The 26,294-nt window shown below is 32.4% G+C and overlaps 1 protein-coding gene across 2 annotated transcripts in view; it reads right to left on the minus strand.

Moving 5' to 3' along the window:
- LOC148171631 (opioid-binding protein/cell adhesion molecule-like) overlaps positions 1-25,519 on the minus strand; it is a 31,000-nt gene extending 5,481 nt beyond the window's left edge. The window contains exons 1-4 of one of the 2 annotated variants that reach the window (XM_088042032.1): positions 25,428-25,519; positions 25,261-25,377; positions 24,675-24,782; positions 7,890-8,087 (exon numbers count right to left, since the gene is read on the minus strand). In XM_088042032.1, coding sequence (XP_087898158.1) covers positions 7,890-8,087; positions 24,675-24,782; positions 25,261-25,330 — 376 coding nt within the window. In that variant the 5' untranslated portion in view covers positions 25,331-25,377; positions 25,428-25,519. Of the gene's footprint in view, positions 1-7,889; positions 8,088-24,674; positions 24,783-25,260 lie in introns of both variants that reach the window. The other variant, XM_088042031.1, reaches the window with a different exon arrangement.
- Positions 25,520-26,294: the final 775 nt, after the last annotated feature.

Genomic DNA, 26,294 nt, shown 5'->3' on the forward strand with positions numbered 1-26,294 from the left:
CGTAACTGCTTCCGGATTATTCCAGAAATTGATTTATTGTTAATATTAATATCAAAATTGACCGATTAGTGTAATAAGACTTTTTCTGTCTTTCCGAAGATTTCTGTGATCGGAGAGAGTAAATCTTCACTATAGAGCTTCCCTTGGTATCCCTTTACATAAGGATGAACAAGGTCCGTGGAATTCCATTGTGTAACAAACTTCGAGTAGTTCAAGTAAATGGATGATATTGATTGATGGTGTTGATGTTCGCCTAAATTTATTGTAGTAAGTTCCAATTAATTTAATGATAGAAAAACGTGTTTGGAATTGGTTCTCATGTTTTGTGTAATATTAATTAGTTAAGTTTCGTATCGATATAAAAAATGGCGTATTTAGTAGTTCCTTACAACGCGATTATAGTTTGAAACTTTGTTAAGATCTCCCGGAAGTATAATTTATACAACGAAGCTTATGAAAAGAGTTTTAGATATTACACCGTGCACGTAAACTCCGAAATCTCTAAATTAGTATCTCGTCGAAATTGATGACAGAATAATAAAAACTTCAGCGAGTTTTGCGTTGTTAATGAAGACTTCTCCGATTCAGTAATGTTCTTTATAGAGACGCCTCTTTAAGATAAAAATGATTTAGTACCCCTTCAAAGTTCCCAGGAACGAAGAGTTTAAAAACTCTCATGTACAAACGTTCATATTAATGACCCCGTCAGGCATAATACGATTAAACTAAACAGAGGAAGAATCCCCAAGCAATATCCCCATACACACAATTTGTCATGCAGATCTTGGTTTTGCAGAAACACGACACGTGTCAGCCTGGGGCAGCTAAATAGAGATGTTGAATTTCCAACTTGTCTGATCCATGCAACTGGCCTGGAGCTAACCGTGAACTCAGAGTTACAGAAACTTCCTACATACAAATGATACCCCAAAGGCCTAACTGGATCGCGATTAATTTTTCACCTTTTAGGGTGACATGACTCCGTTTGTGCACAGGAAACGTACGAAAATAAATTTTTTACGTCACACGTGAAACGTACAATGCTGGCGTGTTTATCCTTTTATTCTTTTACTTATGCACAATGCACTGAGTCAGAATGATGAATTTGCAAACGAGACAATGACGGATGTGCTCTCTGGTTCGCAACAGTTGCGAATAATTAAAAATTTTAACTTCATATGCAACAAGGAGTGGGAATTCTTATATTTTCTATTAAATTCTGCAATTTTATTGTTAAAGCAATAAAATTTTATGGATTTATTATTACTTTTGAAATGTTTATTGACCGTACTAACTTATCGATTTTTTTACAATCTGTCATGTTATTGCAATTACTAAAGTTACGCATTTTTCCAATAGATATTGGCAATTTTTGCTTGGTCAAATAAAAATTTCTAAAAATTTAATCTTTTGCTCTACGATCTTGTAATTTGGTAGAGTTAATAAACTATTCAAAAAAATAACTTTCCTAAATTTAATAGCTGTAGCACTAAAACAACGAAAAGTACAAATTTTTCCAATTGGCATTAGCATTTTTTGCGTGGTCTTAAAAATACAAAAGTCTTCCGCTCTACAATTTTACAATTTAGTTGAGTTAATAATCTATTCAAAAAGAAAAACTTCCCCAAATTCCATAGCTGTAACACTAAAATTACGAATTTTACCAACAGATATTAATAATTTTTGCTTGGTTTTATAAATAAAAATTTCTAAAAACTTAGTCTTTCGCTCTACTATCTTGTAATTTGATAAAGTTAATAAACTATCCAAAAAAAAATAACTTTTCTACATTTCATAGCTGTAGCACTAAAATTACCAAAATTATTAATTTTTCTAATGGATATTAGCATTTTTTGCTAGGGCTTGAAAATAAAAAAAAATAGAATTTGAGTCTTCTGCTCTACCATTTTACAATTTGGCAGAGTTAATGAACTATTCAAAAAGAATAACTTCCCTAAGTTTCAATGCTGTAGCACAAAAATTACCAAAATTGCAAATTTTTCCAATGAGTATTAGCAATTTTTGCTTCATTTTAAAAATAAAAATTTCTACAATTTGAGTCTATCGCTCTACAATTTTGTAATTTGGCAGATTTATTGAACTTTTTAAAGAGAATAACTTCCACTTCCCCAAATTGTATAGCTGTAGCACTAAAATTACCACAATTACGAATTTTTTGCTCTGACTTAAAAATAAAAATTTCAAAAATTTGAGTCATCCGCTCTACAATTCTGTAATTTGGTAAAATTTATAAAATATTTAAAAAGAATAAGTTCCCCAAATTTTATAGCTAAAACAGTAAAATTACCAATATTAGGAAATTCACCAATAGATATTGGCAATTTTTGCTTGATCTTGAAAATAAAAATTTCTACAATTTGAGTCTTTCCCTCTACAATTTTGTAATTTAGTATAATTAATAAACTTCCTCAAATTGTACAGCTGTAGCACTAAAATTACCAAAATTACGAATTTTGGTGACAAATCTCTGAAATTTTTGCTTTGACTTAAAAATAAAAATTTCTAAAATTTGAGTCATCCGCTCTACAAACCTATACTTTGGTAAAGTTACTGTAATATTTAATGGAAAGAATTTCCCCAAATTTTATAGCTAAAACACTAAAATTACCAAAATTACAAAATTTACCAATAGATATAGGCAATTTTTTCTTGATCTTGAAAATAAATATTTCTACAATTTGAGTCTTTCGCTCTACAATTTTGTAATTTGATAGATTTAATAAACTTGTTAAAGAAAATAACTTCCCCAAATTTCATAGCTGTAGCACTAAAATTACAAAAATTACGAAATTTACTTATAGAAGTTGTCAATTTTTGCTTGGTCTCAAAAATAAAAAATTTTAAAATTTGAGTTTTGCGCTCTACAATTTTGCAATTTGGTAGAGTTAACGAACCATTTGAAAAAAATAATTTCCCTAAATTTTATAGCTGTAACACTAAAATTACCAAAAATAAATATTCGCACATTTACTTGGTTTTAAAAATAAAAATCACAAAAATATGAGTCTTCCGTTCTAGAATTTTGCAATTTGGTAAAATAAATAAACCATTCAAAAAGGGTAATTTCGTCAAATTTCATAGCTGTCGCACAAAAATTCTTGAAATTACAAATTTTAACAACATATTGGCAATTTTTGATTGGTCTTAAAACAAAAATTTCTGAAATTGTTATTCACGAAAGAATAAATTTTCTACTCGAATTCAAAAACAATGAAATTTATCAGACTAAATATTTACTTTATCGACATCCTTAAAGGACATCTCTCCAAGCTTAGTTTGTTTATATTTCCCAACATACTTTGTAAATAATGTACTCATTTTTATCAAAGCCCAAACGTCCTTTGTGCCTTTTAAATTAACACTCTTTGAAAACGTTCCACATGTGCTAATCACAGCGCATCGCTTTTAGTGCTTTTTAAAATTCATAATATTTAAACCATTTTTTTTCTCTCCAAGCTTCGTTATTGTGGCAGCCGCGACATATTTTCAATTGTTTTCCTTATCTTTGCCTCATCGTCGTTCGTATAAAATGAGGTTTTGTTGCGTTTCCATTGTTTGCAGTTGGCTGAAGCAAATAGCGATGGTCAGCAAATTCGAACTTTATTAAATATGCTCCCGTTTTCACCCGGAATTCTCTTTTTCTGAATACATATTCATGCATATGCATGCGGTGTGTACACAGAAAAATTCGCTTGTGCTGTGAAGCATTTTTTGCTAATAAACACAAAAAAGTAGAAATTTTGCTTGAATTAAAATTGGTTTTTAAATTCAATGCATCGCTAATGAGAACGTGGATTGAAAGAAAGGGGTGAAATGTGTTTTAAAACTTTGATAGGTTCTCGAAATTCGACCAAACTGCTGTTCTTTGTTGTGAGTTTCTTTTACGAGCAATTTTTAAACTAAGTTTCTTTTTATAACTGCTTGTGCAAATCAATAATTCTAAAAAAAATTAAAAAATAACATATTTTATAATAATAATAAAAATTATTATTATAAATAATAAATAATAATAAAAAATAACATATTTTTTAATTTTTGGATAACAAAACCCTTTCTTTACGCCCAATCTCATGATAAATTCGCAAACCCTCCATTTATTCGGATAATTCGTTGAACATACAATAACTGCCCTGTTGATTTTCCCAATAAATTAATTTCCCCCATTGTTTATTTTGCATCAATTATCAAACTTTCCATCAACACCACTTTGGTTTGCAAATCAACAAATTTTTCCCAATTTTTGTTGCCTCCAGGGCGTGAAAAATTTTTTTTCGTTTCGCGAGAAAACTTGCTTTTTGCTACAACCGAGGGTAAGTGTTTTTGTCATGTTTGCGGTTCGGTTTATTCAGGACTTCGTGTTAATACAAGGAGGAAGGTGCAGTAACTTCGAGTTGAGCATTAACTGCTCCCTCTGGGCTCATGCTCTACATTCATGTAGATGCCTGCTGGAGATATAACTAGATATAATATTTGGGTATTGAAAAAATATTGATTGTGTTTTTAAACCAAGTTACACCACGTAATTTGTTTAAGAGGGTTGTATTTCAAAGTGAAAACGTTTTTTAGTATTTTGGACACGCTTGAAAGGGCTTTAATATTAGAAAATCGAGTCTGAGTGTGTGGAGTTACAATGAGATAACTTCACGAATAATGTAGTGTCAATAAAACGTTTGTTTGAAGATTACTAGAGACTAATTGAAATGATGAATCTTTCAACATTGCGATTAATCAGAATAGGATTCCATTAAACATGCTTATCCAAATTGAAACTTATAAAAAGTGTTACCAATATGGAGTCTAACATTTCTACATCTGCAATACAAATACAAACACAATTAACCATAACCGACCCTCCACCCGCAGTCCAAACATCCCCTTCCTCCCGATTCCGGGTAAAATCTGCAGCGCTGAACATCTGTATTTATTGTTGAAATGTCATACTCGTCATACTCAATAATAAGCGGTGTGAAGCAAAACCACTATATGAATATTTATACCATCATTCTACTTGATTGCAAGTTTAAAATGCAAAGCAGTCAATTTGCATTCATTAAAACTAGGGAGTTTTACATCAACCCTCTCACTCTGCGCAACGGCACGTAATGTGTCCAGGAATAAAGACAACATCTGTTTTTGATGTTCGCCAAACCGTCCTCTTCAATTTGCATCTATTTAAACTTGATTCCTATCGAAATTATATTTATTTTTCCCTTTTTTTCGGAAGCACATATGGGGCTTTTATAACGACAAAACGATGACTGTGTGCGTGCTCGTTTACAGTGATTGACGAGATTTTTTTTTTTGTAATCAAATTAAAATGTGTTCAATAATAACAGCGAAATGGTAACGAGTTGTGTAAAGGAGCGATGTTTTGATTGCTGGCGGTATTAGCTACGTGCTTTAATTTCCTTAGCTGAGTGGTACAAATCTACATACAAATTTTCTTGTTTGGGAGGATCAGCGGTGTTTATTGACATGAATATTATGGGATGTTATAGTGGTACAGCTTACATTTAAATGAGGACACAATGAAAATTCATCGCTGCGTAAAACCCTCTCTTGATGGAAATATTCAGAGAACAAAAATTTAGTGAATGATTAAGTTTAAAATTTATTATCGATAGATAGGTCATTTTAATGAGGTGGATTTTAGTGTTCAAATAAGTTTGAGGGATAATATCAAATTGCAAATTTAGAACTAAATTTATTCAGCTCTGTATCGTTATCAAATAAATGGAAGGATGGGGGGTATGATCCTTCTGATAAATTAACATTAACATAATGCTCAATTATGGTCCTCTACTTATCACATGATGTTTCGTATCGTCACAATCTGTAAACTAATCTTTGACTGCTTCTTTAATTATATTAGAAATAAGTCATAACGGATCTAATTTTGCGATTAAAACAAACTACAAATCTAAAAATGTCTTAAATTCGTAACTGCGACAGTTTTCACGTTAAAGCAATGTAATTTGGTGAAAGTGTTACTTTAAAAACAGTTATTGAGTGTTCTAAGTTGTAAAATTTTAGAACAAAAAGGCATTTAGAATTTTTTATTTCTGCAACTATATAGTTCAAAACCGAAAATTTTTCATTGAATTTAATAATTCCCACAGTTTTCATGTTAAAACAGCGGAATTTGACAGGCAAACTTGTTGCTTTAGAGACGTTTATTAAGTGTAATAAATTGAGGAATTTTAAAACAAAAAGTAAGAATTTTAGAATTTTGTGTTGTGCGACAAACTACAACTCCAAAAAAAATTATTAAATTCGTGACTCCGACCGCTTTCACATTTAAGGAATGTAATTTCGCGATATTGTTACTTTGGAAGCGTTTATTAAATAAATTAAATTGCAGAAAATTAAAACAGAAAGTATAGATTTTAGAATTTTTTACTTTTGCGACTAGGTCAAAACTCAACATTTTACCTTAAATTCGGTAACAGTTTTCATGTTAGAGCAACGCAATTAGGTGGGCTTGTTACTTTAGATGCATTTATTAAGTGTATATAATTACAGATTTTTAGAACTAAAAGTAAGACATTTAAAAAATTTTATTTCTATGACGAGCTCAAAACTAAAAATTTTTCATTAAATTCGAAAACTCCGACAGTTTTCACGTTAAGGCAACGTAATTTGATACACTTGTTACTTTAGAGTCAATTAGAATTTTAGTATAAAAAATAACAATTTTAGAATTTTACCTGTGCGGCAAATTCCAAATCCAAATTATTGTGAAAAAATTAAAACAAAGTTATTAATTTTATTTTTTAATTATTATTAATTATTTTTACACTCTATTGACAGACATTGAGCTTACATTTCAATCTTTAAGGCTTTCAAATTGATTGCAGCAATTCTTTGAATTAAAATTTAATTACAGATTTTTTTTTCATCCTTTTGTTTCTCGGGAGCTTATGGACAAATTTTAAATTCTTGACTTTTATACTGTTAATTAATACAAAATTACTAAACCTAAACTACAAATAAAAAATTCTACATTCACATGAGTTATTGATTCCTTCAACAAGAATTTCCGAACATTGTCTATTTTTCGAGCGCCACAGCTTCGAACATTTCATAAAACAGTAATTAGTGGAATGTTTTTACCCCTGTAATTCCCACATTCCTTTATTCATTTATTGAAGTCTAGCGTGTTCTGGTGTACAGTTTAATTTGCAGAATAGTTTAAGTTGTGACGGAAGCCAGAATGGTAATATCATTGGAAAACTGTGTTGTAGAAGCAAAGTTTTGTCTGTCACATCTACGTATTGCTTGAAGTTGAGTTGAAAGTTTCAGGAAATTGGAGTTGCAAGCGGAAAAAATATTTCTAAGGAAATTTCTAAGAGTTACGTATTTTAATAAACTTGCTCCATAATTAATACTGTACAAAAAAACGAGTCTAATTAGTGTTAATTAAAATAGATGAAGAGAGAAAGGTTTGATGCAAATGCAATGCTTTGTCCTTTTTGAAATAATTAGAGGTTTCCCCGATAACTGAACCAATTGCAGGATTATTTTTCGCTGATGCGCACTCATGCTTATTTTTAGCGCTTTTCGTTCTATGAAAATGTTTCCAATTAGTACGATTTGCAACACTTTTTGTTTTAGTTTGAAACAAAACAATTTATTGTTTAAGAATATCCCTGAATCCTGACCTGATGGAGCAAATTCTGCAGTAACTTGTGAATTAAATATAGCTTTGTCAGAACATAAAATAAAACCTTGATCCCTTCGTCCGTCTACTATTACAGCCCCATAAATTTCCCTTTCAACTCCTTTCCAATTCAAAATGACCTTAATTAGCATTTTAAACGAACGAGTTTGAAGACCCGATCCGTAATACGAGTAGATATTCAACTTACTGAGAATCTCAACGGTGTGTATTAAGTCCCCATGTGAACCATCCCCTATTTGACAAGTGTAGTCGCCCTGATCTGAATATCTGATGTCCCTCACTTGCAGATTATAGCCCAACAGCGATATCCTCGGGTCAACTGTGATTTTTTGTTGACCAGCGGTTAAAAGGGTGATTCCTCTTTTCCATACAATGACGAGCGAACCTGCAAATAAATACACCCATATTGAAACAAGCAAGAAAAGGACGTCGAAATAAAGGAAAAATATAGACACTTTTACAAGTGAGGAGAGTTCGGAACGGCACGTCATGTTGGGTCTTCGTGCCTCGTAAAGACCGTTAGCCTTTTAAATATCCTTCAGTTTCCATTAACAATCCGCCTTTATGTCCCGCCTGCATTGTTCTGAAACCCTGCACTATTATCACCCTTGTTCATAACAATTATTACATGGACCCATTATTTTAAGCTTCCGCGGAGGTTGTTCACTGCTAATGTCAGCAATTTACGAAGAATCACTTCAATTTTTACAATGACGTTTTTTTAATTGAGGAAGCGCTAAATCTATTTTTAAGGCTGGGAAAATCTGATTTTAAAAATACTTCTAGGCTGTTAGATATGATTTTGTAAACAACTCTTTCTGTATGGAAGAAAGATAATGGAAGAGATCTGCTCGTGCTTCGCACTCTCACAAACATCTTGTTCAGTGTCCATCTTGAAAAGCTCCACAGATTTTGTTTACAAGACGGGGAATGTTAGAGATTTAATCAGTTTTGTGTTTTAAAAGGATCTGTACAAATCTTTCTCTAACTTTGAGCAATTATACCTTTTCCAAAAATTATTAGTTGTGCTTTTTTAATACATATAAATCTATATAATCTTTTACAAATCTTCTAGTGTTATCCGTTGCTTTTCAAAAGTTTTTAGCTCTTCGTCTGCGTTTCTTCGTTTAATCAAAAAATGGTAAATGGTAAAATTCACAGTCTCTCAATCTGAGAGAATTGTAACTTTACAAATATCGAATGTTAATTAAAAATTACTAATTTATGTTGAAAATTTGTAAAAAAAGTCAAACTACAGTAAATGTAGAACAACAATTTTGAATTATTGGAAAAAATAAAAACCATAAAACATTAGAATTGAAAACGCCAAAGTTGGACAATTTAGAATATGAAATTAAATGACAAAAATATTCAAAATTTTGAAACTTTCTAAAATTTTATTCCTATAGCACTAATTTGTCTGTTTTTAAAATACAAATACATTTCTAAAATTTGCGTGTTGTGTTCTTTCTATAGGTTTGAATTTTGGCACAGTTAATAAGCAACTTAAAAAAATTTCTTGCTCAAATTTCATTGCCACAGCACTAAAATTCTCAGAGTTGCAAATTTTATTACAAATTATTGAATTTATTTGGTTCGTCTGTAAAAGACAAATTTCTAAAATTTGTGTCACTTGCTCGATAGCTTTACAACTTGGTACAATTAATAGACAGCTTACAGATAGTAATTTCCCCAAATTTTATTACGATGGCGCTAAAATTCTCAGAGTTGCAACTTTTATTAACAAAATGTACGATTTTTTGGTTCGTCTTTAAAACATAAATTTCTAAAATTTGCCTGATAGCTTTGTAATTAAGCTCAATCTATAAACAAATTGTAACTAAGATCTTGACCAAATTTCGTTGCTACAACACTAAAATTGTCAGAGTTACAATTTTTTTTTTAATTTCTAGAATGTTTTTGGTTCATCAATAAATGATAGATTTTTAAAATGGCTTTGTATTTTTTCACAGTTAATAAACAGCTGAAAAATAGTAACATTGTTCATTGCTATAACACTAAAATTCTCCGAGTTACGAAATTTATTACAAAATATTGAATACATATTTTTGAATCGTCTTTAATTAATTATATTTCTAAAATTTGTATCCTCTGCTTTATAACGTTGCAATTTATCACAGTTAATAAGTGACTTAAAAATAGTAACTACTTCGAATTTCATTGCCGTAGCACTAAAATTGTCAAAGTTACAAATTTTTTTAAAAAACTCTTGGATTTTTTTTTTGGTTTATCTTTAAAGGATACATTTCTAAAATTTGTGTCTTTTGCTCGATATCTTTGTAGTTTTTCAGTCAATAAACAACTGAAAATAGTAATTTGCCCGAATAACATTGCCATAGCAATAAAATTTTCCAAGTTACGAATTTTATTTCAATATACATATTGGATTTTTCTTGGTTTGTCTCTAAAAGATAAATTTCAAAATTTTGTGTCTTTTGCTCTATGGCTTTGCAATTTAGCACTTTTATTAACAATTAAGAAGTAGTATCATCTTCACTAAATTTCATTGCTATAGCACTATCTCAATTAAGTTCCGAAGAAAATTAAGAAAATTTTAAAAATAAGAATTGTGGAATTTTGGAAATTTGAACGAGAAATTAAAGAAAAACTGAAAAATTGTTTAAAAATTTAAAGAGATAATTTAGAATTCAGTTACAATTCTAAAAGTTGTGAAATAAAAATTAAATTAAAAAAGTCATAAAATCCAGAATTTAAAATCGAGAAAAACGATTAGAACCTGTGGTTACAGAACGCTGATTCAATTAAGAATTTAAACAATTTGATGAAATCTGCAATTAGAAATTCCCGGAAAATTGAAAATTGACATAATACTCCTGGAGAAAGTGGGAAATGTAGAAAATTTAAATCACTCCTGGAATCAGTAAATGGAGAATATGGGAAGTCTTGGAGAAAATTTAAAATCTGAAAAATGTAAAATCTAACATAACTAATCCAAACTTTATAAACTGAAGGAAAATAATAAAGTGAGGCAGGCAATCGCCTAAGAAATCCCTGAAACGGTTAGAATCAGCAGTAAATTTGACGAAAAAAAAAATTGATCCCGATGCAATATCTGAACTTTGTAGAAACTTTCCGGTGAAATCATGAGATATTAGACGAATAGTAAAAACACCAAACATTTTTCCCATCCAAACCCGCATTGCGCCCGTATTTAAACTAAAGAAATTATAGTAGAAACCAAGTCACGACAACAGTTTTTTAATTTAAAAGACGTATCGTATAGACACGTCAGTAACTGTTTAACCGACGAAGCAATTTAATATGCAATATTGGGATTCATGTAGACTGAAGATCTTTGTTCTCCACTAGATAATACTTGCTGTGGAATTCGGTAAGTCATTACATGCCCAACTTGGAACGACAATAGTCTCCAAAAAACTGCAGTTATAAAGCCATGCCCACAAAAAGAGACTTACGGAGATGAATTTCACGAACTTTGGACAATCATTTTTAAGTGTTTCTCATTCACCTTCTTCACGTGTTATTATCATAAAAGACGGAATGAGTCGCAGCCCGAGTTTGTCAGTTTGATTGTTGGCAATCTTACTAATTGCAGTCTCCCCCTAAATCAACGTTTACGTTCGGTGTACATGCAGTTGCATGTTGAATAAAATAAAAAAATCGGTTGCAGTTACGGCCTGGTACTCCCCATAAAACCAGTACCCCCCCAACAGGGTGATGTCATCTGTCTTTGCTTTTTTCGTCGTTTATCGTTGTTTGCTCAGACATGGGGTGCAGCGTAAATTTACATAATAAAATAATTTTAAATTCATGTAATTGTGGGTCGGTGAAAGAGTGGGCGATTATGAAAGGGCAGCTGTTAATGTTTAAAACTTGTATTTCAATGACAAAGATAACTCAAATGACTGATGGAACTGATAAATGATAAAAGAAAAGACGGTAAAAGGACGTTTAATATTACAACGAGTCCATTGACGAAGTTGTTCAAAGTAAATACTCACCGAGATCTTACAAGTTAATAAATAATAATGACGTATAGTTTCATCCTTCTACACTCTTAAAGAAATTGCTCAAGTGTTTTCTTGTGGAAAATATCCGATAAAAGAGTAATGTAGTGTAGAAAATCGCATTTCCATTCTATGCGCTTGATTGCATTTTCAGGAAACTAAGTTATGCGAGCAGTCCTAAATATAATAAGGACAAAGAGAAGATTCCCAACACGAAAAAAATACTTGTGGTCATCGCTCCCTCCACAAAGTCGATAACTGATTTTTTCCAATTTAAAGTTACAAATTAAAGTATAATGAAACAATCAAGCGCAGCTCATTCAATTTTGTCAGTAATTGGAATTATAAGTGGGAGTGACCGCTATAATGTATTTAGCAGGACAGTTGCGTCTGTACGGATCTCATTAAATTAACGTGATGCGAAATTACTGGTGTGTATGAAACGCCCGAGAAAACATTCGAATTTGGACTTTTTTACGCTAGAATAACCAAGCAGGGCTTTAAATTTAGAGCCGCTAGCAACCGGCATCATTTTGCATCCTGGAAATTGGAAACTGCTGAGGAATGTATCGAATTATGATCAACTACCTTTTCGTCAGCGTTTTTCTGATGGAATATGGATGAGAGCGCCCGGATTACGGCCATCAACAATTTATGGTAATTATCTAGTTTTCATAGATTTGAATCAAGCTCCGTTAATAAATTCATAAGGTCGTTTTTTCTTTTCGATGGCTTCAATTAAAAAATCCGGGGCCTGGAAACTACGAGAGCTGAGAAAATCCAGAAAGAATATTATGTAAAATTTTGAAATTCTACAATCTAAAATTTGTTACAGGCAAACAAACTTATTTAGCTGTAGCATAGTTCAGATTAGTTTACACAGTTATTTCAAAGGGAAAATATCACGTCAAGAACGGAAACTGAAAGCCATATTAAAGTAATTTAAAAAAACTAGTTATGAAACAAGAGCAAAATATTAATTACTTCGGAATCCCTCTATATACACACCACAGAAATTCTTGAAATATAGCACTGGTTTAATCACAAGAAATGCTGCCGACAATAGAATTTAATACCGCAGAGTGAATTTCATTACTAATGAAATTAGTTACATTAATTAAATCATTGCACACAAGGCTGTCGATTTTCAGGAGCCTCTTCAAAACTGGATGAAAAGGGCTTGTCTTTGATCAGTTCACAAGTCGACAAATTTTCCTACATTAGAAATGCTTCCTGATTCCGAATCCGGGGCCCGTTTTTCTCCATCAGGTCAGGACTCAGAAGTACATATTCGTAAAGTATTTTTTTAAGTACATTGCGTTTTCTTTTGTTTTTTGGCAGTTTGCAAAATCATGAAACTCTATAGTACATCATTTAAAAGGTAATTAAATGAGCTTTCCAACGAACTATAGAAGTTGCTCAAGATATTTGAGAAAAACTGATGAAAATTTCAGAAAACGCCAAAAATTTTTTATACTTTTTGGCATATAAGTCTTAAATTGGTACTTAAATTTTTTAATGGAATACGTCATAATAAAGGTTCAGAGCTCTGGATTCTAACGCGGTATTAAACACGTTATAATCTTTGGTCATTTGGAAGTTACACGACAAAGAATATGAAGAGATTTTTAGAAAAAATTCACGTTTTTTTAACTTTCAAAGCTTTTGTAAAATTTTAATTTGATTGTCACAAGAAACGGGTTTTAAAAGTGTTTCTGCAAAATAGAGATCGAAATGCATAAAATAACAAAGTTTTATCAAGATTCAACGGTTAAACCTGAGAAAATCGGCTAAAATCCGCAAAATTCGTCGAAAAATCAGCTAAATTTGAAGCTAGATAACAATTTTCTCTATTAAAAGACGGTTTTAGAATTTGTATATGCAAAGTAGAGACTAAAAAGCATAAAATAGTGAAGTTTTATCAAGATTCAACTGTTAAATCTGGAGAAATCGCCTAAAATGTGCTTGACATCCGCAAAATTTGTCAAAAATTCAAGTAAATTTGAAGCTAAAGGACGATTTTTTCTGTAAAGAAGAGGTTTATGAGGCTGTATTTGCAAAGTATAGATCAAAATTCACAAAACAATGAAGTTTTATTAAGATTTAACGGTCAAATCTGGAAAAATCGGCTGAAATGTGCTTGAAATTTGCAAAATTCGTAGGAAAATTCAACAAAAAATCACAAAATTGTAGTTTTCCTATAAATCCCGCATTCTTAAATAATTTTACTGATTAGAATGGAAGATCATAGATAAAAATTATGCAGCAACTATTAAAAAGTTGTTGGTCGAATTTTTTATAATTTGATAAATTCAATGATGTTTTCGTATCAGTCTAGATAAGTTTTCCGCCCCAAATAAAATTTTCGTAAATTAGATAGTATCTTCATCGGTTAGTGCCACCGAAACTGTCAGATCTTCAACTCCCTCTGATTTTCTGAATCCGGACCTGATAGAGAAAAAGGGAATCAAAAAGCCACTTTAGAAATAACTTTCCACTTTACCAGTACAAATTTATTAGTGTTATTGAGTGTAGTGTTTGAAATCTATTTTCTCCGACTTTTATTTCCCGTTTTGTAACTCTTTCATATTTCACATATTTCAAGCCAATTTGCAAATAAAACAAACTTGCTTTATTCTTCCCTTATACAAATTATTAAAAAAGTTTCCCCCACTCAGTAAATTACAATTTCGACGATCTTGCCGAGGTCAAAATTACACTACGAATTGAAACCGTTCCTATATTAATTTAGTGTCATTTTTAATGTAATATGTTCGCCCGGCGAAAAGCAATATTGAAACATTATTAGAATTACGCTTTCCCCGGTTCGCTCCTTTTCATCATGATCAATACGTCGTTTTATTTATTTATATCTGCCAAATTTATGACTTATGACTGATTAAAATTTCCCGGAAAAAATGACTTTCCAATGAATAAAACCTGTCGAACTTTCCACGAGAGCTAATGTCAACTTCGCTGCAATAATTTGCAGTTCTTGGAAACTTCTCTCGTAATATCCGACTTGAGACTTGAGCAAACTATCGTTATCCAATACCTTACAAAAGAACCAAAACATGTCAAGATTGCAAAGAATATAATTTCACCTCAAGACAACACTTCAATTAATATATTTCTTTCGTTGTAATTGTGGTGAAAATCTCCACTAAATGAGTAGGTTTTGAGATATTTATCTAGTTATTCTACAGAAGTTAACGCAAATTTATTATTCTGAAAGTACACACTCTGACTAAACGACTGTCTTAACTTATCGGTGCTTAAATATTTTACTATAACTTCATAGCGCTCGTGAGAAAATTTCCGGGAAAGAGTGTCATCAAGACGTAAAACCGTAGAAAATATAAATTCTGCTGCCAAAAGTTGCTTGTTTACAATATAAACAAGACTCCTCCGAGGATCTCCCTTCTTTCGTTTGATGTCTTCGAGAAGGATACTTACAATTCAGATCACCGTTCCTATTTACACATAACTACGTGAAGAAAAGTGGCCCCGTTTAGTTTAGGGAAGTTGGAAAAGCATTTTTAGCTAAAGAACGTGGAGAGTTTTATTGTTTCTATTTTTTTTTTTCAAGTGGTCTTACAATAACATTCAGATTTCCTACATTTCAGAATACTTTGAATACTCTGAATTTTGCAGTTTCTTGAAATTTTAAGAGTAAACTTTATTTTGAAACGTGTCAAAATTCTGATCATCCCTGTTTTGCTTAGGCCCGTATTCAAAAATATTCCTGAAAACTTGTTTTTTTTTGAAAATTTGGTCCTATGGTGACTACGCAAAAACTCAAACGGTCATTACTAAAAATTCGCTCGTGCTCGTGAAGTTTTGCGTTAAATGAGTACAAATAATAAACTCCTGATGGAGCAAAACAGGCTGAGGATCAATTCTATACTTTAGAAATGAATTTCGTTGAAAATTTATTGACATCGTTGTATCTCAAAATATAATTTTAATATTCTCTATATTTTCGGACACAATTGCAGGTTTAACTGCAAATAAAATGGAATTTCCAGCGCTTTGCCCTATATGGGTTTTTCGCAATAACATCACGTTTCCACAAAACGGTCGTTAATTAAAAGCGAAATTATGCATTCATAAAAACTTTTGTACCTTTAAAGTCCAAATTAAGCAAATCCTGCCGATAAATTCCCCCGAATATTTGCCATTTGTAATGTTTACGAAACACCGTAAAACATGTATTAAACGAGGCTTTCACACGATTAGTACACCTACAGTCGTATTGACGGCAATTTCATTAAAATTACATTGCTTCATCACATTTCTGCCATTATCCCATCAAGTACCAACTTCAGATGAGCAAAATTTGAGTTTGCCTGAAGTAATTTTTAGACCCATCGCCATTAGAGCGCCGCGGAAAATATCGAGCCAGGACAAAAGGTAATTAGTAGTTTGCCAAGACAGATTACAAGTTTTAATAAGTTGGTCGGGTTGTTACGGCGACAGTAAGGGTAATTTTTACTGAGGAGTATTTAAGTTTTATTAAGCTATAATTAAAGAGAAATTAAATTCGAATATTGTGCAGATGATGAAAGCGGTGGTGGCGGTGTGACGGTATTCTGTGAGTTTAACCGCTGGCGGCTTTATGTAATTGGACCGCACTCATTTACATATAAATTGTAAACAGGACGGGGGGCGGCGGGATGGGGGCGGCACATATCTGCATGCACCCATTTTATATGTTTGCATTACATGTGTGGGTGTGTACATATGCAAGCCCGTATGGCTATTTTGCCATTATCAAAACAATGCCGATATAACATTCAGGTCGACGACAAAATTATCGCGCTAATTGTTCAGCGGAATGAGGGTGGAATTGTTTCAGTTTCTCTAAAAATTGACGGGGAAAATTGATGGTAATTTCCGAATTTCCACGACCCCTAATTGTCCAGATGTGGGTAAAGTCATTTTCGGATTCAGGGGTCAACCCTACTAATTTCGAGATTAAGCTTAACTTGATGAGCAAATAGATACGAAGTGAGGGGAAAATTTCCCGAGAAAGGAACGAGAGCAGATGAACCATCCACTTAATGTAAACGTTGCCTGCCATTGCTCTATTACGTATTTGAACGTTTTGGTTTTCGACACAATTGCTTGCGAATGTTTTGCTCATTCGTCAGGCGGAATTTTTCCCTCGGGCACTCAATAGCTGAAAAGTCGCAAGTTTCCAGACGCACGATTCAAATTAATTAATAGCAAGCACGCAATTTTAATTTCGTCGACTGTTATTTCGCGACAATGCCAACATTTTAAACGAGAGCGTGACAATCATAAAATTAATTAAAATTTTAAACTGCCCAGCTGCAGCAGCCTCAAATCTTGGCAAAGTTTTTAAAGCTCGCATTGGAAATCAATTCTTAAATTGGCTGTCGACAACGTAACTCACAAATGCTATTGTGATTTATGGCATGATCAAAAAAACAAATGTTCGGTTCGATTCGTCACTAATATGATTGATTATTCTATCTTTTGTTCTCGCAGCGCAAGTTAAAATTTCATCGTGATTTATGACAAGTGCTTGTGGTATTCATTTGTCACTCTAAATGACCCTTAATCCCACGGGATATAATCTCAGGTTTCTGATTAAAGAAAACGACTTTTAATTTACGTGTTGTTGTAATTATTCAAACAGTGGCGGCGCCGGAATTATTCACCGTGCTAAATTATATTCATTCAGAAGGGAATTGTGCTGTGTCACATGAAAACTTGTTTAAACATCACTTTTTAGCGGAAATTTTCACACGAAAGTTTTCAGATCAAGCTCGTTAAGAAATTATCATAAATTGCATTTTTAATCGTAAACTAATCCGAAGATTTCCCAAGTTTTAGCTTCTCACTACTGGCGCATTCACCATTTTAAAACATATTATTTCTGGTGGGAATCTTAATGAATTTACTTTGGAAATTTTCAAATGGCAACGTTGGCATCATTGCCCCTCAGAATTTGACATTTGTGATCAAGGTTACGTAATTATAGTTGGTTTTAGTTGCAAATGTCCACTTTGATAATTATTTATTTATTTAATGTTGGATGAATTAGCTTTGGAAATGTTGATATGACAAGGTTGGCATCATTGTCCCCAGATTTTGACATTTGTCTATTTTGATATAAAATTTGTTGTGTGATGTCCATGATGGCAACCGTGTTATTTTAAATTTCCAAAATTTCCAAAATCAAGATTCCAACCTTAAATAAAAAAAAAAACACTGTCACAGTGGACACTTGCAACCTAAAGTCCGTTTTTTTATTAAAAAACCACCAACACCGCACTCTCCCACCACTTTACAACCGGCAACGTCGTCGATGGTGACTTTTTGGTGATAAAATCAAATAGGTTAGCTGCCTAATTGACAATTTGATCACACAAAACGGCCTTTCAGGCTGTGCCGAGTCTTTTCACTATTAAATCATTTGATTTGCAATGAAACAGGCTGTAAAAGAAACAGAAGAAAATTTGACAACTATTTTCTCACCAAAAATCTTCCTAGGCAACATTGCCGGTTGTAATGTAGGGGAAAATTGCAGTGTTGGTGATTTAAAAAAAAAATCGGACTTTAAACCGACTGTATGACCTTGGATGAACATATAAAGTCCGTTTTTTTTAAACCACCAAAACCGCTCTTTTCCACCACTTTAGAACCGGCAACGTCGCTCAAGTTGATTTTCTGGTGATAAAATGAAATAGGTTAGTTGTCGAATTGACAATTTGATTACAGATAACGGCTTTTTAGACTGTGCTGACTCCTTTCAGCATTAATCCTTTGATTTGCAATCCAACAAGCTGTAAAAGAGACGTTTTTAACGAAAAAACTGCGTAATTTTCAGAAATGTCACTAATTTGACATTTGGTTTCTCACCAGACAATCTTCCTAGACCCTAGACGATGTTGCCGGTTGTAAAACAGGAAAAAATTACAGTGTTAGTGGTTTTTTAACAAAAAAAATGGACTTTACGTCAATTTTCCTGCAGAGAATTTACCGATTTACAAAGGAGCAATTTTAGAAATTTTAATTAATCGCAATATATGTGAATTCACAAAATTTTATATATATTTTATATTTATTTTTTATTATATTTTAGGCCATGAAAGAGAAACAAACATAGGAGTATTGTCGGAGTGAAATTTTGTTTTTGACATAACCTCAGTTCTTTGATGAAAATAACATCACGAAGAAGCAAATAAGAGAAAATGTTTCGTGTGTAGCCCCATAATCAATAATTTAATGTGTCAATAATATAATTTATTGAAAACCAATTGAAAATAAACCAAATGACAAACGTCAAAGTACTGTCAAATTTTGTTCTCAACTTAAATGTGACAGTTCTTGTTTGATATTTTCCAGGAATTTAAAATTTAAAAATATCAGCATTGTACTGAACGACCAATCACAGAGCCGAATTTTAAATTTAGCGCCTACAAAAATTCCCTGCAGGAAAATGGGATTTAAATTTTTTTTATTAACGATATGATCGACAACTTTGTGAGCACTGTTTGATTTCCTGTGATAAATGTTCCTGCACTGTTCATCAGTTTTTCCGACAGCTGTGTATCTCTAATCCCTTTTTCATTAAACCGGAATAAGACTTTTGTTTACCACCACCGTATTGTTAAAAATGAGCGTTTCAGGTAACTAAAATCGAAAGAAAACTCAATTATTAGAACAGAGTGAATTAAACTGTACATAATTTCACGATGATATTGCGTAATCAGATTAAATAGAGAAGCTGATTATGTTAATTGAAATGAAAATAATTCCCGAAGATTTACATTTATACAAGACGATTAAAATAATAAACTGTGGTGAAATTTACTTCGTGCCAGGAAGCGAACATTTTTGCGAAAATCCAATTGAGACCCATCTGGAATCACTGGAGGTAATTAACTTCAATTTCAAGTATAATTTGTATGGTGCGTTGGAGGAGTTTAATTCGCAAACTCTTTCAGGGCGTAGTTTACTGTTGTTCGAAATACGGAAGCTTTGGTAGTTTGAACGAGATTAACAAAATTTAAATTCACATACTTGTGATTGATTGAGTATTAAAAATTCATCGTCTCATCAATTCTGGAACCATCTCAAGATTATTTTACAAAAAGTTTTTTTTTGCAATATTGCAACAATTGCGGGGTGCACTCAATCTTGAAAGTCTCTCTTCAAAGCACTTTCTGTGGTTTTAGTACAAGTTTAGATAAAATTTGTGACGATTCCAAACTCCGCAAAGCTAATTTCGTCACTTTAAATTATATTTAAATTAATTATTTACTTTGGTGAACGGGCACGAGCGCTGATCGAAAATTCGGTTTGGTCAGTTGGTGGCCGTTATGAAAACGCATTAATTTTTACATAGCAACCCGCCGCCATAAAAATGCAATAGAATTTACATTTTTATGTTTCTGTATTATTCGCGTACAAGCACTTCGGGCTAATTGCCATAAAATAGGACTAATCAAAATGGAACTTTAAAAAGTCTAAAAAACTTTTATTGCATGCATGACAAATTTGTAATCCAAGTTCGAATTTGTGGTCGGTTTTCAACTGTAATGTGGTAAAAATCGATCTATTTATAGAAATTGAAGGCCACACTGTCATAAACATATTTCCATCTGTTGCAAACCTTTCTCGAAATGCCTTATAATTTAAATTACTGGCAACGATCCAACATCTCTCGAGTAAATAGCTCTTGAGGAAGGCACTAGTTACCCGTTAAACGGAAATGTACGAAAAAATTAATTTCAGGGGTCATCAAGATTAAAATGAATTTCTCAAGTGCTAATGCGGCCAAATTAATCATTTTATTTCTCAGAGTAATTGAAAAATTCTTGATTTATATGTGTTGACAATCGCAGTTTATGAAATTGACGGTTTTGGACGGAATTAGAAATTGGCAATTCGACAAATTTCTTTGATAAATCGAATTTCTTCTAGTTCTGTGGATATCTGTGAAATTTATTGCGTTTGTGTTAAAACTGTACAAGAACTTAGCCTAATGTTGAGTTTCGAGTTTAAAATAACACCTCTTTTAAGGTTCTTTGAAGATTTATTTCTCCTATAATTCTGTAAATATTAAAAATATTCCTTAAATTTAAAAGATCAACGCTTTAGAAAAAATTTAAATTACAAATTTAGAAATTCCAGGTATCAAGGAAAATTTAAAACTTTGTCGATTGTCTTCATACAGATTTAATCTAAAAAATGCCAAATTATTGAAAATTGCGGCGCATCCACCATTTTTATAAAATTTCCAAATATCTTCGGACTGTTTCGCGCACGTTTTAAAAAATCAATAACAAAATTGAATACCTTAAACAAAAACCAATAAATGTGGGTCAAACCTTTTAAAATTGTTATTAATATTCATCGAAATTTTAATCCCAAATTTGTTTTAATTGTAAATTTTGTCCTCCTTGTTCTAATCCCCAAAAATCATATAAAGAAAAACTTTACAATCAAAATCTGCGCTTTCGGCTCACTTCTGCTTATAACGAAGAATAACTTATAAACTGTCTTGGAGATAATTTTATATTCATACGAAGGAAATGCAAATTTAATCATAGGCTTGAAATATTTTACGAGGTAATGACATGCTCACGAGACACATTTTGGTAAAATCGTTTTCGCAGTTGTAGTGTCATTTACAACCGAGAAAAATTATCGACACGAAATGAATTTATGTAGAACGCAGAGAAAAGTAACAAAAACTAAAACAAAGTTTGAATCCTGGAACAGCACTGTATTCGTAATAATATGTTTAACGTTTTTTATTTCAATTTCTGTTTTATCTTGGTTAACTTTACTACATGGGGGAGTAGTGCTGAGGCCAGGTTTTAATTTGTATGCAAATTTCAGTGGTTAAAATAAAGCGGAGACTGCCGTTCACAAAAGCATCCCCAAATGGAATATCCCGTTATCCTCGTCCGTAAATTTGCGCCATAAAACTGCTGCTGTTTCTAATTTTAATTGTTCCATCGGAGCGGTCATCTTCTCATAGTAACTTAACAATCAAACGATTTTTAATATCTCTGTAAACTCAACAAGAATCCTATCGTTGTCAAGAGCGAAGCTTACTAATCATGACTATTAATTTAGTACGATTGCAATTGAAGCAATTTCCAACTTTGGGGAGAATGCAAAATCCCTCCTATTTCAACGTCCAACTTTAATTGAAATGCTTGTAAAGCGACCATAACGGGTTACTGTGCAAGCGGTCGTTACGAATAACAGTCCAGTGCCAACGCCCTATTCGGCACTAATTTGCCGAATCTGAATAGCATTTTTTCGATCGAAGGAGAATAAACGATCGGTACGAACATTCATTATCAGTATTAAATTAGATCTTAACGACTTCTGTTGGCACGAAATTATTTATGGTTTCAATTTTGCAAATTTTCGGGCCGCCAATTTCGCATACGAAAATATGAATTTTATTGGAATTAGAGATTTAGCGCCTCCACCATTTTAACTAATTTCTTCGCTCTTGGTCGCAGGAATTAAATGTGGAAAAAATTTGAAATTTCTGTGTTTAGACAGGCGGAAATCGCGACATTCAAGGTTATGCAGTGAAATACTTGGCTCATTCCTTGTTTTTTGCAATGACTTTGAAATCGTATTTTTCTTGGAAATATCTGGAATACTCCTCGTTGCTTATAAATAGACAAAACCTGCGAGAACAAGCAGGAAACTTAACGCTCCAAAAAAATTAAGATGTTATTTGCAAATAATGAATAAACAAGTTGGGAGAAGCTCCCCATTTTTCCTTGCAATTTTTAACATTGTAATTGGAAAATTCCTCGTTTCTGTGTTTACACAAATTAATTCCGGAAGGAAATTGTAAGTTTTTGATTTTGCAGCGATTTCTAGGCTTCGACTTTGACGCATCTCCACGTCACTTAATTCTATTAGCAAATTTTGTAAAATAAAAGGCATAAGAAGAAACGAAAATTTTTATTTAGAGATTTGCCAGTATCTCAATTCTACAGATACCTACAAAATCCTCAATTTCTACATCTAGTCATAGTCCACACAATTGAGATAAAAAATAAGAAAGAATAAGTATTACAAAGTTTTCCGCTGAATCAGCGCTTTTCTACTTCCATCGAGGCGTGCCGAGCGGTTAGAGCATTTTATTTCCGAATCATCAGTCAAATCAAAAAATATTAAGACATCAAAAGTATTCTTCATAAAATTCTGCGGTGGACGAATTTAAGTCATCTTTCTAGCACTAATACAATTTACGCAATACTAATTCGAAGTTGGGTTACATTTGGAGCATTGCAACTTTTTTAACTTCTTGGAGTTTAATCATATGTCGTTAAAATATTGCTTTTATGTTAGTTTAACCATATCAAAAGTTTTTTTTTTTAAATATCACTTTGCTGCTTATTTTTTCAGATAATTTTTTGAACTTGGGAGGTGTTTTCAAAGTCAATTTACTGAGAGGCTGCAATAGTAATAACCTAATAACAGACAAAGTATGATTTGAATACCTCTTTGAACACCCTTTTTATTAGACCTTTTCAAAAAAGGATTTTCTGTAAAAGAAGTGCTTTTATTACTTTTCCCACATTATTTTTATTTTTTAATTTTGAACCATTTGGACACCTTCGTTTTTTTAAGAATTGATTTTAAATGAAAAATAAATTTATTTATTTTAGATTCAAATTTAATTCAAAATTGGCCCATCACGTTTGTTAATGATACAGCCTAAAATGTGGACCGCTACCTTATTCCGATAGTGAAATCTATCGAATTTGTAGCTGAAAGACAAAATTTCCTAGTGACTGTGGCGATGAGTTCACAAAAGTCCATTGTGCTTCACATTTAAGAGTGTATCGTGAGTACCAATGGTTGGCCCATCTTGAATTATACATCATTTTAAAGGCAGAAAAACAAGCTTTCATTTAAGATTAAATAAAGCAAAATCGAAGGGGTCCAAATAGTTTTAAAATGGTAATAAAAAGTTAAAAGCACTTTATGTACCCAAGAATTATTTTTTTTACAAATCTGACCTCATCAGAAATCATATTTATTCAAAAATTATTTTGACACGAGCCCAAAATAAAAATTTCAATAAATAAGGAGTCAACTAATAATATTCGTATTTTAAAAAATCCCATGTTTCAAATTAAAGTCGATCACACCACATCAGCAATATTTTTTTAAAGATTATTTTGACTGCGACTAAATCTGGAGAAACAATTACCAAATTTATCAAATTTCGAAAAATCGCAGTTTTTTTAGCTCTGCAAAAACCTCCTTGAGAAATCTCTCGTTTCTGTGTTTGTGCAGATGTGCTCTACAAGGAAATAGCGACCGCATTCAAGACAGTTAAATTTTATTTGCAAATACTTGACTTTTCCATCATTTCTGGCTTTGAAAATTCGCATTTTCCTCTTTTCTGTGCTTTGACAGAGCCGCAATTTTGCAACATCTTTTAAATTGTCCTACATTAGCGCTCGATTGTTACAAACGGACCAAATCTAAAATTTGATTAAATAAAAATCCCTAAATGAGGCATCAATTAAACTGAAAATCTCTAAACCACAAATAGATCTAAAGAATTTAGAAATTCAAACAGCATGAAAACGTTATATGAGCTTGAGTACTTTTAAGTGGCGTGGCGGGGCTTTGTCCAGCACCAATAATTTTTCTCTTTTTGCCCCAGTCCACATTTTCCACAATAAAATTATTAAAAGAGCCATTGTCGGAAAAAATAACTCGTTATATTGCTGTCGATGGGAAATATTTCCATCGAACTTTTTGTTTTCGCAGTAATTATTGGTGAATTTACAATAAACATCCAGTTGATTGATTGCCCTTTTTAATCTAGTTTGATTAGCTCCATGTAAGGCTACATATCCAATCAACGATGAAAGACTCGCGGCGTTGATTAAAACGACTCCCGTTTTTTGTTAATTAGAAAAAAATCTCACCTAAATTCGTCACCTCGCAGGGGAGGACAATCGTGTCTCCAATCACAACTCGGAAAGTGTTTGGTCTTGACACGAACCTGGGCACGATGTCCTCGTTGAAATTTGGACCTAAATTGGAAAAATCATCAAATACCTTTTCGCTGCTAGTTATGCATAAGAGCGGGAATCTCCATCAACATTGAGTTGGATGCTGGATGGTGATTGATTAGCCCACATTGTTTAATACCGCTCACAACCTGACTGGAACTTGAATTATAGATGGTTGAGAGCAACATATTCGTTCTGGATAACAGAGTTCCAATTTATTAACGTACAATGCAAACACGGTCGCGGTTTGTGTAATGTACCGACATGACAATAAAAATTTCGGTTTTATTTTACAATTTGTGAAATTCTCCAGAAGAGTTCCGTGGTAATTATCATCAGAACGCTTCCACTGTCGTAAAAACGTACAAAAAGTCCGGCTTTTATGACAGCAGAAATGTAAAACCGAGCTACACTTTATGGTATGGATATAGACACATGCAATTTCCCACAAGTTTATTACCACAACTACTTGCAGTTTTTTCCATTCTCACGAACTCACCTGAATTAAGTATCCCCAAAGAAACATTAAAAACGTCAAATAGAACAAGAATAATCCCTAATTTGTACATGGTCTCGTTTCACTTTGATTTTCCACTCATTTTGATCACAACTTTACCTAAAGTTAAAAAAAAAGTAGTTCAAACATTCTTAATTTTTCCGACGGACTTTTTCGAATTAGACCCGACACGTACGAGCGCCTATGTTGGGGAGAACATGAGGTTGTTCCCTGAAAGTCCGCTGCCAGAATACAACTGAAACTGAATGAAAAGCGACGTTAAACCGAGCACTTAGGGGTTCGGGATTCGGATGAATTCGAATGCGCGCTTTCTCTGTCGCAATGTGGATGAATCTGATAAATGTTTCGTGTAATGATAATTCTACTACAAATAATGGCTTGGCTTATCTACCACCATAAGATTACAGAAGGTGCTGGCCTTAATTAATAGCGCATTTTTCTTATGCGGGAAAAAGAAAGCGCGGGGAAAATGTTACTGGTCTTTGATTAATGTGACTCTGTTTATTTGACGCGTTGGTAGGCCTGTTCTTTGACAGGACAGAATGAGACACATGTCAATTACGGTTAAAAGTGGTGCTTTACTGGTGCTTTCAACATGTCATTAATTGAGACTGTATCTTTGGTTGTGTAAGAGCTGCGGCGATGAAATTTGGGGAGGTTGCGACTCTTGACTATTTAATTAACTGTACTAAATTTAAATAAAAGTTTTGGAAAGACAAAAGCAGATTTTTGAAATTTTTATTTTAGCTCAAACCCAAAAAACTCAAAATTAAAAAAAAATAAAAAAAATTATCTGTGGTTGTGTGAGAGCTGCAGTGATAAAATTAGGAGAGGTTGCTACTCTTGACTTATTTATTAACTGTACCAAATTTCAAAAATGTAGGGCAACAAGCTTAGATTTTAGAAATTTGTCTTTTAGAAGAAACTTAAGTCTCAAACTTCTAAATATTCTCATTTCTCTTTATTTGTACTCGACAGACCGCACAACTTCACGCTTTTTTTTATACAAATACATA

The sequence above is a fragment of the Gnatocerus cornutus genome, chromosome 7, assembly GCF_029298725.1.
Source record: "Gnatocerus cornutus isolate USDA-ARS CGAHR chromosome 7, icGnaCorn1.1, whole genome shotgun sequence".
NCBI classification, from domain to species: domain Eukaryota; kingdom Metazoa; phylum Arthropoda; class Insecta; order Coleoptera; family Tenebrionidae; genus Gnatocerus; species Gnatocerus cornutus.